The sequence below is a fragment of the Belonocnema kinseyi genome, chromosome 3 (genome assembly GCF_010883055.1).
Source record: "Belonocnema kinseyi isolate 2016_QV_RU_SX_M_011 chromosome 3, B_treatae_v1, whole genome shotgun sequence".
Classification (NCBI taxonomy): Eukaryota; Metazoa; Arthropoda; class Insecta; order Hymenoptera; family Cynipidae; genus Belonocnema; species Belonocnema kinseyi.
In genome coordinates, this window is record NC_046659.1 from 90,593,072 (window position 1) to 90,607,234 (window position 14,163).

The 14,163-nt window shown below is 25.3% G+C and overlaps 1 protein-coding gene across 1 annotated transcript in view; it reads left to right on the forward strand.

The window, feature by feature from the left end:
- Window positions 1-2,790: 2,790 nt before the first annotated feature.
- LOC117169932 (dexamethasone-induced Ras-related protein 1) overlaps window positions 2,791-14,163 on the forward strand; it is a 32,717-nt gene continuing 21,344 nt past the window's right edge. The window contains exons 1-2 of the mRNA XM_033356442.1: window positions 2,791-2,838; window positions 6,572-6,667. Of these exons, the coding sequence (XP_033212333.1) occupies window positions 2,791-2,838; window positions 6,572-6,667 (144 nt within the window). The remainder of the gene's footprint in view (window positions 2,839-6,571; window positions 6,668-14,163) is intronic.

The window sequence follows — 14,163 nt, forward strand, 5'->3', positions numbered from 1 at the left end:
CTATTCTAAAAAAACTTGTCCTTTTTCCCCTCTTCTCTTTAAATATACGATATTTGGAAATAAAATATTTGTATTACGCGGAAAATTCTTTGAAATTACTAAGTGTACCCACTATTTAGGAATAATTAAATTAATGATAGAATCTAAATAAACTATTTATGAATAAATAAGGTCTACTTTTCAAGTGATGAATCTTTAAAAATGAATACTAAAAAATTAAAACACAAAAATAAATACTCTTAAAAAAATGTGAACCTTAAACATTTGAAAGAATATTGAAAGTGTGAAAACTGGAGACAGAAGTTGTCATCCAGTATAAAACTGCAACAGTTACAAAATACATAGTACTTTTTTAAGTAAATTGTTAGAAGTTGAACACTTTAGTTTAAATATATAGAGTTATCCATCATATAATTTGAGTTTGAGCTGAGGTGAAAAAAATGTGTGGGTTGGCATTCGACAGAAATAAAAAAAAAACTTTAATTAGTAAAATTAGTCAAAATATTTCCTATAGATTCGAAAATTATGACGAATTTCTTATATTTATAGCTTTTACTAGTGAACAATAATAAATATTTAAGAAATTTTAAAATAAATTTTTTGTTCAGTAACAATTTTTTTGAAAATTTGCTAAAACATGCTGTTTTTTATTGAGTCGTATACAAACATTTAAAAAAAGTTTAATGTGTCGAGTCTGAAATTTATTCAGTTTAAACCAAAGAAACATTTTATCATTTACTTTTTCGTAAAAAAAGCTTTTATCAAAATCTAAGATTTTAGGGATTTCATTTTTTTTTTTTTTGCAATTCTGGAACGTTATAAACACCACGATAATAATGTTTCCTGTTACTAAGAAATATGAACATGTTTCCTAAGTTCAAGCTGAAGAAATTTCAGGTTCAAATCAATCCAGAAAACGTGTTTTTGTAAATATTCAAAAAATTCTAAAGAAGGCAAATATTTTTGAATTAAAAAATTTTTAAATGTAAATTTAAAAAAGAGAACAAAAGATATTAACCGATTTCAAATTTTTTCTTTACTTGTTTTTTATATTGACCCACAAATTTTTATCCCTCAGCTCGAACGATTCGATTAATTTTAGCATTTTTACCACGCTTTACTGAAGAGTGTAGTATTAAATAAATAATTGTGTACTTAACTCATTTTATTTTTTCTTTGACTTTTTTAAATCACTGTGAATAGATTTTCAACAACCTAAGTGTATCCAATTTTCAAAAATAAATTCTTTAATGACAGAAATCATTGAATTTTACTTTAAAATGTAAAATTTTCTTATAAAAAGAATGTTTATTCTTTTCGACATTTAGAAATACATTTTTAATCTTTCCCCTGCTTTTTCACTTTTTCGTGAGAAAGATACCCTAGTCCCCCACTTTTGAGTTCCTTTTGCACTGTTGTATATGTATTAATGAAAATAAGGACTATATAAACTACTATATAAAAAGTACTATTTAATATTTTTCGGAATCATAAAAGAAAATTTAATTTTTTCAGTCTTAAGACCTGATGACCCAAGAGCCAAGAAAACACTTACATACTACGAAGATGGATGGGATGAGAAGTAAATTTATTTGATGTTCTGTATTAGTAAGAAATAAAGAAAAAATATATGTACATTGTAGACAAATTTTAACTTGAACATCTTTATAATTTTAATTAAAAAATTAGTGCTTTTATTTAAAAAATTTGAAACACTAATTAATAATTTTAAATCGAAAGCCCTTTAAATTAAAAAAATATTGAACGATTTTGGATTAGAAATATTCCTAGGTAAAAATTGACCAAATTTAAATCAGGAGCTTTCAAAAATGAACAATTTCGGACAATTTATTTTTTTAAACATTTCATTAGAAAAGAGTTGAAACTATATAATTTCTAAATCGAAGCGTTCAAAGTTGAACGACTATATTTTGAATTGAGCAATCTCGAAACTTAATAATTTCCGTTAAACATTTTGAAAATATGTTAGTTTCAAAATTTAATCATTTTAGGTAAGAATTTTAAAAACTGGATCATTTGAAATGCAAAGGAATTAAAATTTCAGATAAGAATTTTTTAAACTGGATCACTCTAAATTCAAAGAAATTGAAATATATTATTCCTAATTCAAAGTATTTCAAATTGAAAGATGTTAAATTGAAACCTTTTGAATTTCAAGAATGTTTTGTTCGATACAATTGAAATTTGACGATTTAGAATTGAAGAATACATGAATTTTTTCAACGCTTCTGAAATTCTATAATTTAAAACTGTTACCATATAAAAAAATTATAATTTAACATTAAAATTGGCTAGACAAATTTTTTCAGGATAATAATATAAATTGACCATCATTTTCATAAACTTTTTTTTCCCCAAACCCTTCGAATTTTCAACTATTTTAAGGGAATTTGAGTTCTTTAAAATTTCCTAATTTCCCAATCGTTATATATATACCTTTTAAAACTCAACCATTTAAATTTTAATTGAAAAATTAAAGTTGACGAAAGGGAAAAATTGAAAACAGATAGTTCGATTTCATATTTTGTTACTCTAAAATTTGAAAATTAGCACAATTTTTTATTTAATATTTTTCGGACCCTCAGGGTTTAATTTAAAACTATTCGCTGTTAAGTCTTTTTTTAATACGTACATGAAACAATTTTTAAATAGATACTGTTTTCATTGATCAGACAATTATAAATTATAAGAGTTTTAAATTAAACCTTTTTTATTTTTTAATATTAGGTAAATTATATACGTTTTAATTTCAACAATTTCTGAATTATCATGTATAAAACAAAGTTCAAATCCATAAAAAATATTAAAAGTACGAAAGTAAGAGTTTTTTCAAACATATGTTGCTATCAAAAATTAATAATTTATTAAAGAACTTAACTCGTTTCACAAATATTTAAAACTCTTAATAAATATTTCAAAATTTGGTATTATGGATTTTTAATCATTTTAATTTACTTAATATTCATGGAATTTTAAATTATTTCTACGGTTTTTAAAGGATTTTTAATTATTTTCAAAAATTTTAAGAGGCTTGGAAATTGAAAAAAAGAATTCACCAATTTTTAGAGAACTGTAGTGAATAAAATCAATTTTATTTCAAGTGATTTAGACTGATTTCAACAATTTAAAGAGGTATGAAGGGCTTAACAAAATTTCAAAGGATTTTAACATTTTAAAGTTATTTAAAAAGATTCTACAAAATTTGAAGATTTCGTTTTAAACAAAATTTAGAATTCCTTATGTTTAAAAATTTGTTCTGGATTTTTAATTAGTTTAAGTTTTTAATATTGGAAAATAAAAATTACAATAGGTGCATTTTATTTAAATTATTTTTTAAAGAGGAATTAAATTAATTATTTTATTTTAATTTATATGCAAGGAATTTCAAATAATTTCTACTAACTTTAATACATTTTTACGATTTTCTACATAAATTTGGGGAATAAAATAAATTTTATTTCAGGGAATTTTTACGGATTTCAGCAATTTCAAGGTTTATGAAGGAATTCGACAAATTTCAAATCTTTTTAAAGATTTTAAGTTATTCAATGGTTTTCTTAAGAGAAATATAATAACTAATTTTAATTTAATTCATATTCAAAATTTTTTTAATGAATTCTACTTTAATGGATTTTTACGATTTCAAGAAATTTTAGCCAATTTCTAGATAACCTCAGGGAATAAATAAATCTTTGTTTTCAACAGATTTTTAAAGGATTCGAAAGATTTTGAGTTATTTTACATTCAAAGTATTAATTTTTAAGGGTGAAATAACCAATCTTGGACAGATATATTTAATTATACTTAGGTATAAGAATCATAAATTAAAACATATACAAATTGTTTATTTAACAAATTTGATGTTTTCTCGGACTTTTTTATCGCCGTGGATCGCTTTTCGAGGACCAAAGTTTATTCAATTAATAAAAATAAATTCTTCAATGACAGGATTCATTAAAAAATCATTTACCATGATTTAAAAAATACAATTTCTCATTACAAGAATTGTTTCTTGTTTGCTAAAATATGCAAATGTTTCAAAACATTATTATTTTGCTGCAAATACAACTATTTTGTTAGAAAGTCATTTTTTTAAATCAAAAATTGATGGTTGAAAGTTAATGCATTTTGTTAAAACTTCATCTCTGTTTGAAAGTTGAACCATTTTCATGCAAATCGTTTTTAAAAATTAAGAATTAATTTTTTAAACTAAAAATGTAACTATCGCATTTCTGTATATGAAAATTGATATTTTTTATTGAAAATTGATATTGTGTATATCAAAATTTATAAATTTTGTTGTAAAGTTTTCTTTTATGGTCAAAAATTAATCTTCTTGGTTGAAAATTCATTCTTTTTGGTAAAAGATGCAAGTGCCTGGTTGTATTTTTTTAAAAGAATTCTACCATTTTGTTTAAAGGTAAACTACTTTTAAAAAAATTCCATTTTTTTGGTTCAAGATTCATCATTTTAGTTGAAAACTAGTCTGTTTGGTTGAAATTCCTTTTTTATCTACTGGGAATTTTTTTTAACTAAAATGTAACTATTCCATTTTTTGATGAAAATTTATATTTCTAATGAAAACTTTAAATTTTCTCGTTGACGATTCATGTATTTTCGTTAAAATTCGTTTTATTTCGCGTCGAAAATTAATCTTCTTGGTTGAAAATTCATCATTTTTGGTTGAAAATGCAACTGTTTATTTGCAAATTAATCTGGTTTGGTTAAGGAATCAATTATTTTGTTTAAAGTCGAACTACATTACAAAAAATTTCATTTTCTTGTTGAAGATTCATTAGTCTTGCATAAATTCAACTATTTTGTAGAAAGTTCGTCTTTTTTATTTAAAAATTTAACAATTTGGTAGAAAATTGCACTATTACACTGCGGAAAGTCCATCTTTTTGGTTGAAAATTGAACTATTTGGTTAAAAATTCATATTTTTTGGTTGAAAATTCAGCTATCTGATTGAAAGTTGAAATTCTTTGTTAAAAATTCGTTTTTTTAAATTCACCTCTTTGGTTGAAAATTTAATTCTGTTGTTGTTGAAAATTCAATTTTTTGTTGTTAAAAATTAATTAATTTATCTGCAAATTTCTCCATTCCATGTTTGGCTAGAAATTTATTATTTGTAAGTTGAGAATTCAACTATTTGGTTTAATTCAACAAGAAGAAATTTTGTTTTCTTGGAAATTGATTTTTTAAACTGAAAATTTGACGATTGCATTTTTGGTTTAAAAAAATACCTTTTTTAGTTTCGTTGAAAATGTAACTATTTTTGTTGATCATTTTTTTTTTAACCAAAAATTTAACTGTTCTAGTTGAAGATTCATCATTTCTCTTTGAATACAAATTTAATTTACAAATCGGTTGAAAATCCGTCTTTTTTTTTAATTCAACTGTTTTTATTAAAAATAACATTCTTTTTTAGCTAACATATCAACTATCAAATTTATCTTTATGGGTTCAAAATTCAAACTTCTTGGATAAAAGTTGAACAACTATGTTAAAAAATAATTTCTTTTTTGTTCAAGGTTCAAAACTTTAGTTAGAAATTCTGAAAATTTAACAATTTCAGTTTCGGTTTAGAACTGAAATATTTTAGTTGAAAGTTCAAATGTTTGATAAAAAATTAATGTTTTTTGGTAAAAATTCATGTCTTTTTGATAGAAAATTAATCTTCTTTGTTGAAAAATAATCAATTTTAGTTGAAAATTCAACTATTTAGTAGATAATACATGTATTTTGTTAAAGTGCTAATTTTTGAAAAAAGTCATTCGTATTTGAAAGCTCATCTTTGTAGGTTTGAAAATGCAATCATTTGGTTAAAAATACAACTATTTTATTGATAATTTAATTACTTTGTTAAAAATTCCACTATTTTGTTCAAATCTAATATATTTTGATCGAAAATACAAATTTTTTGGTTGAACGTTCGTCATTTTGGCTAGAAATGTATCCTTTTAGGTTGACAATTGAACTTTCGTTGTAAAAAATTAATCTTTGTTAAAAATTCATCTTTGTAGCTTGCAAATGTAACTATTTTGTTGAAAATGCAACTGTTTTTGGTTGAAGTTAAATTTTTTGATTAGAAAAATCGACTATTTAGTTGAAAATGTAACTATTTGTTCAAAAATGATTCTTTTTTTGTTGAAAAAAATATTATGTTGACAATATCTAATATACTTCAACTTAAAATCTTAGAAATAAAAACGGTTCTATACACAATTCAATGTATCTACGTTAATTTTATTTGAAAGAATTTATTTACCTAGTATTCCTCTATTTTCGTGAAAAAACATCCTATTTCCTATGTTTTGAGAGAATTTGATGCTACGTCACCGTACTTCGGTTGCGTTGTGAAGGGGTGTGGGAGGAGGGGGTAACCGGTAAATAATAGCCCAAAATTGGTATCGTAGTTTATGGACGGCCCCTTATTTGTTACACATAAATATTAGTGTGAAAGAAGCTTAAAAAGCAACCCTAACTTGCTATGTAGCGCGCAAGATCGCCAAGCAAAGGTGAGGGTGGCTGAGGCTGAAGCGAGCAGTGTGGCTCTCGCTGCTCATCACATCCTATCGAGCTTACAAAATCTACCCTTGTACATCTTCACAGTGGATCAGCACACGAAAGCTTATTACCGACGGTCTGAATAATTTCTAATTACATATTTCTACTCTGCATTTTTCTATTCATTTCTATTTTTTTAAATAACTTTTTTTATTTCTTTTTAGCATGAATCTGACACTCTTGCACCTATTACTGGATATTAATATTATGTGTAAAAATTTCCAATTGAGCCTAAGTTTCTGAGGATACGCTTACTTCTATGACTTTAATCTATTATAATTGGTGCCTCTTCATATATTGCAGTAGTTTAATGGAAATAAAAATATTAAAATGGATATAGAAATTACAATAACGTCAAAAAATTATCAGAACTACCTTATTTTAGAAAAAACATAAATTTCTTCTTCATAAATAAGTTGAGTTAATGGGAAGATTTACGAATATTTATTCTTGTTTATCTTCTTGTTGTGTATTTAGATGGTATGAATTTATAGAATTTCTTCAGGCGGACTATTCCTTATTTCCCATTCAAATATTCATTATTTTCCCCATAGTCCATAAATCAAATTCAAGTCTCGTACAAACCATTGAAACAAATATATCATGAAAGAATAAATGTTATAAAACACGGTACTGAAAGCAAAAGATAATTAATAACCCCTACCTTTTACCTAAATTGGAACATTTTTCATTGCTCCCCTTTCTGTCTTGAATCTTCCCTTTGTGAATTTATAAATATATAAAGGCAGGTTGCAATGCATAAAAAGGATGGGCTTTTGCGCATGATTTTTCTACATTCGAGAATCTAATATTTATTTATTAACTGACCAAATCATCTTTGAATAAAAGTAGATTTCAATCTAAAAAAATTACAACATGTTATTTCGTTTTAAGAGAAACAAAACTAAAACGAGAGCAATAAAGCATCCTAGGCATACAATCTTTATACCTTGGAACATTGCCAACCAGGGAGAAAAATCTCGTTTCTCCTCTAAGTGTAGAACTTGGACAAGTCCTATATAACTATTCATCTGTTGCCCGACTTGTTGCGCCGACGAATAAACTGTACTTTACACAAGAATTTCTTCACGTGTCATACCATGATTCACCATTTAAATTTTCGAGTCTTTTACTGAAGCGGAGAGAACATCCCAGAATTAATCAAATCATTTGAACTAAACAAAAGAGTGTATGGGTTGGAATTAAAAAAAAAAGAATGAAAAATTTGTTCTATATATAATACCTTCCGTCAGTTTTGAACAACTGTAAATTTTGAAAATCTAAATAATATTTCACATTGTCAACAAAATTATGACAAATCATTGGTACAATAAATTAAACAGACGATATTTAACGATTGCAAATTTGTTTTTAAACTTTTTCTGATGCAAGCCCACACCTATTTGCCACCTTTTAGAATAAATTCTAGTTCAGTTTAGCAGAACAGTGTATGTGCTATTATACAATCGGGCAGAATGAAAACGCTCAAATTAATCGAATCGTTTCAGCCCAGTGAAAAAATTCGTGGATTGGCATGTGAAAATTAAAAAAAAAAGACAAATTTTAATTCAGTGAATACCTTCTTTTCGGTTTTGTACTAAATATTTTTTTAATCTCCGATTGAATAAACAGTCAAGTCAAATGTTTGATATGTTCATTTTTTACAAGGTAGTGAATAATAATAAAAATATGTAAAATTTAAAAAACACATTTTTGCTCAAATTTCAATTTTTTAAAAGTATGCAAGAAGCATGTTTTATTATTGCGTCATATTTACACATTTTAGAAAAAGTTTAATATCGGCATATATCTCGAATCTGAAATGTTTTTTATTTGAAACAAAGAAACTTGTTAAATTTTTTAAACCTTTTAAAAATTAGAATAAAAAAATTATAACGGTAAATTAAATTAAATATATTATATATTCAAGATATACAAAAACATTTTTTTATTGACTCATGCACACATTTTCAAAATGTTAAATTGTGCTTTTTTGGAAAAAATTGATTTCGTGATTTAAGAATTTTAAGATGTTTTAAATTTTTTACGCGATTTAGGAATGTATTAAACTCTGCTGAATTTTTTTTCAGTGAAAGAAAAAAAAGCATGTTTTTTTGGTTGAAGCTGAAACAATTTCAGGTTCAAAGCAATTCAATTTTTCCAAGAAAACGATGCATTTAACTCAATCGAGAAAAAGCCTTTTTTTCTCTTCACATTCTCAAAAAATTCTAAATTGAACAAAAAAATTGTTTTATAATTGATAATTTGTAATCACTGTTCACTAGCAAAAACTGTGTATACTAGAAAATCTGTTAATACCTTCCATTCGATTTTGGATTAAAAGATTCAAACAAAAATGTCTTACTAGTTAAAACTACTACTTAAACTACTAGGTAGTAAACATAATTGAAAAAAAATAGAAATTCAAAAACGCCATTTTTGCTAAATTTATCATTTTTTTTTAAATTTCCAAACAGAATTTTTTTTATTAGGTCATATGCAAACAATTTTAAATTAAACAAAAAAAAACTTTTCTTAATTTCTAGTTTTGCATTGCTGTTCCATAGCAAAAACTGTATGTACAACAAATTTGATTTAATTTTTGAACCAACAGGACATTCTGTTTTCTGAAACCTTAATTATCAATTCCAAAAATCGAAGAGTAGATCTCTTAAGAAGATTGATCGGTTTCAAAATTTTTTCATTACTTTTTTTTCGATTTCAACCCAAATATTTTTTTCACTATGCCAAAACAGTGCACAGCAGGTTGATAAAACAATGATTTTAGAATCAGAAAACGCACATTAGATTAAGTTATACCTTTGTAATAACAAAATTGTTTAAAAAATCAAAATCGGATATGATTTAGAGGTCCCCTACTTGAGTTTTATATTTTTTATTGTTTTTTTTTTGACGTTTTTATTGTAAATAATTAAATATTAAATTATTAAATCCATTTTTAGGAGAAATAGTAATTTTTCTTCCTTTTTTCACAATTTTTTAAATTTTCCTATATTGTATTTTGTGATTGACACACCATGTGTCGAAATCTTATAGAAAAATTTGAAACAAGTAAATAATGCACAATAATGGTAATTTGAAAAGGGGGATAATTCTATATGATGTATAAAAATTTTATACATTAATTTAAGACATTGAGAAAATAAAAAAATCAGTAAAAAAGACAAAACCAATATAGAGGACCTCTAAATTGTATCTAATTTCAAATTTGTTCTTTAAACAAAAATTGTCGATTAAAAAGGTACAACTTAAGCGTACGTATTCAGATTTGTAAATCATTTTTAGCCTTATAAAATGACTCACCTTAATGCACGGTAAACCCTAGGCTATTATGGTAATAATTTAATCCGTAATGGTATTAAAATCTTGAAAACAATTATGCTTAAATGTAGAATAAGCGAAAAAACTATGATAAGTCAATTTTTTCAAACAAAAATTAGTTACGTATGATTCAAAAATTGTTAGGACTCAATGAATATGAATATTGGCCATTCGTTCACAAAAAGTTTAATCCTAATTAAATTGCTCTTTAGGAATATTGTAACCTTTAAAATTTATTAATTAAAATCCATACATTTTGTACTAAAGTGTTCAATGTATTATAAAAACTGCATAAATCCATGCTAATATTGGATAAACAGCTATTTGGTTTCCTCTAAATTTTGAATTATTTTGGATTACTACATTAGAATTTTTCTTATATCTCGCCTGTTTTTAAAATACAGCATTTGTCTAATTATTGAGGAATCATCACGAATTGAATCATTTAGTTTTTGTTCGCTTACTTCTAAAACAACCCAGTCTCGTGAGAAAACAATATCATCTCGATAGTATACAAATGTATACCGAAATGCATCAAATCAGCAGTTTGTCTTTTATATGTATATTCTTTTTTATTAGAAAAAATTTTTCTAGTCAGCAATTGGAAATAAACCTTTCATAAAGTTGTAAAAATAGAACATACCGTCAATCCTTGATATCAAAGCGACTGTGAGCAGTGACACACTCGCCTACATTAAAGGGTGTTCCACATCAATAACTCCACCGTTTATTCGTTGATGGCACCCCTAAATACAGTTTCTCCGCTTATCTCCATAAACAAATAAGAATATACCCTAAATTACATTTACATTAATTTGTTTATTTTTTGTTTCTTTCCTTTTATTTTGTTTATGTTTGTTTTAATCAATTAAGATTGTACATTTAAAAAAATTGTATTATCGATTTTCTTATGCTTTCCGTCAACTGGTGCAGCTGTGAGGGAGAGCATGACAAAAATGTTCAAAGATTAATATGCCCCAGTGAATAACCCCTCGGAATAACCGCTCAGAGCATTCAAGCTAGAAATTCTTTAGAATGTGGGAATGCACCCATGGAAAAAATTAATTAATAAAATATGAGAATAAAAGCAGGAAGGATATTGAGGGCGTGCTTTATAATCCCCTCAGTGGTCGCTACAATTTGCTATATAAACCACCATGAGAATATTAAAAATATCATTATTATATATGGGCCATCAGAACTTTGCGTGTGTTTTTTTGAAATTAGATTTATTCGTAAGCGATCTCGGTTAATTAGAAATCCATACATCTCTTGAAAATCTTTGGAATCTTTTAAAATAACTTCAAACTGTATAAATCCTTTAAAATGTGTCGAATTGCTTCGTATCCCTGGAAATGGTTTAAATCTGTAAAAATTCCTTGAAATAATATTGAATATATTCCCTAGAGTTCTCCAGAAATTCGCTGAAATCTGTAAAAATGACAAAAATCTAGCAAGATAACTAGAAATAATTTGAAATTCCTTGGATATAAATTTAATTATAATTACTTAGTAATTTTTTTGAAAATCCGTTTAAATGAAATGCACGTGCTCTAAACGCGCATTCACTGTCTTTGATTTTTATTTTCTTATATACAGTGACACTCTGAGATAGGGCCCCTGATATTGTTCTTCCAAGAATTGACGCCGAGCCGCAAGTAGGAGGAAAAGGAGCTGCGCGGGGTGAGCGGTGGTCGCTCAGGCGTGAACGAGCAAAAGGGTTTTCTGCGAAACGGCCCTTTATTTGGGTAATTCACCACCTCCTCCAGCACAAAAACCGGCCCAGTCTCAGAGTTTCACTATATTAAAAACATAAAAGATTTATAAACCCATAAGAATACATTTTTAAATATTGGGGCTTCTAAATTTTTAAACGAAATATCTTGAAAGTCTTTGAAATATTTAAAATAACTTAAAATCTTTAGGATCCTTCACAATTTTTTTATATTCTTCATATCCCTTGAAACTATTGAAATGTGTAGAAATTTGTTTAAATAAAATTTAATGTATTACCTAAAGTTTTCTAGAAGTTCATAAAAATCCCTTGAAATTGTGAAATTCCATCAAAATAAATACGGAAATCATTTTAAATTCCTTACATATAAAGTAAATTAAATTTCTCTAGTAACTGAACTAAACCCCTAGTTTGAATACATTGAACGCGCGTACATGCCCCTGAATTTTTATTTTCTAATATTAAAAACATAAACAATTTAAAAATTTATAATAATAAATTTTTAAATATTATTAGTTCTAAAAATTTTTGAATCTAGTTTAATACTTTTAGAAATTATTAATCCCAGTTACTATAATAAATCTTCGGAAAAAACTATTACTTTTATAATATTAACATTTGGATGGATTTGAAAAATTAACATATTCGATTGATAATTCAGTAAATGTTGAATTTAAAACATCTAGAAACGTTCTAATATTAAAAATAAAAATTGCTTATTTTCAAACGCTTATAATTTAAAATTGAGCACTGAAAACATTATCTATTTAAAAAATTGTAATGACGAATTAAAACTATAAGACTTAAAAATGAACATTTCCAAATTAAATCCTGAGGGCTAAAACAATATTAAAGAAAAAAATGGTTTTAATTTTCAAATTTTGAAATAAAAAATACAATTTTTGGTTTTATTTTAGTTCAAAGAAAAGTAAAGGTTTTTCACTTAGCATGAGAAAAAGTAAGAGAAAGAAGTTTTTTTAAATTTGGATAAATCTTTACATCATTTAAATATTATGTGGGATTGATATTTAAGGAACAAATATTTAACGTCTGCTTCAAACTCCACTTAAATTTTTTGAACTATTAAACGCTCGTTTCTTGGTAGTGTTTGAAAATTGTTTAAATACTAGAACTGATTTAATTTGTGTTGTATCGAAAAATGTTTTTAAATTCAGTTGGAAATCTTGTAATTCTTTTTTGAATTTTGATCTAGTCGAACAATTGTATGGGGCTAATTTCTAAATATATTCAATGTCTACATACTGAAATTTTTGATTAGATTGCTGAATCTGTTGGTAAAAAAGAGTTTTGCTGCTTTTTCTCTAAAATTCATCATTTTGGTTAAGGGTTCAACTATTTTATTGAAATTTCGAATTTTTAATTAAATTATACGATAGTTGAAAATTCGTTTTTTCAAATTGTAAATTAGTTTTTTAAACTGAAAATTAACGGTTTTCGGGGAAAATAATAATTTTTTGAAAAAATCGACAAAAAATTAAAGTAACTGATTTTTCATGGTGTTGTTAAAAAAAGGGACTTATACCTGGGAAATTCTGCATTTCAAAGAAAATTTTCGTACTATTTTTTGTTAAAAACTTAGTTCTAAAATCAATAGATTCCAAGAAAAAATCAATTTTGATTTAGTAAAATCGTTGACTTTTGGTTAAAAAAAAAACTTCGTGAAAAATGCTTAGGAAACAATTGCAGATAAAAATAAACATTAATTTTTTATTTGATCCTAATCGATAGAATGCGTATGTGTTAAAAGTTTTAATTTTTAAAGCCCAATAGTTTTTCGCATGTAATTTAGGAATTAATAACTTTGGTGTTTCTCTCACAATCAAAGTTTCTTTAATGAGAAGCACCAAAGTTATTAATTTATTAATCACTTAAAAAAAAACTGTTGGTAAAATCTTGAAAACTTAAATTCATGGATACATACTAATTCCATCGATTTAGAATGTTTTAGATGAAATAACAAATTCTTGTTTACTGTTATCTGGAATTGTTTCGTAAATATTCTTCACGAAAAAAATATAAAATAAGCTAAATTCAACAATTAGATCAGATAAAAATTGATTTTTTTCTCGAAACCTATTGATTATGAAGCAATGTGTTAAACACAAAATATTTGTACTTTTTCAAAATCTGAATTAAATATTAAATTTCAAAAATTACAAGGAACTTTTTATTGTCATCGTAAAATTAGTGTCACTCTTGAACCATTGACTACATGAAAAAAAATGTACAGAAAAATGCATAGTCTTCAAGTTATGGCTTCTTTTTGATCAAAACTATGAAAAATCAACGTGATTTTCAGTTTTGGTCGTTTTTATTAAAGAAAGAATGAATTAACAGAAAAATGCTGTATGCAAAAAAATTGTATTTTTATAAAATACACCATTTTTCTATACAATATTTTTATATAAAAGCAATATTTTTCCTCTGAGTTGTTTTCATATGTAAGGTTGAATGTATGAATTTGCATATTATAG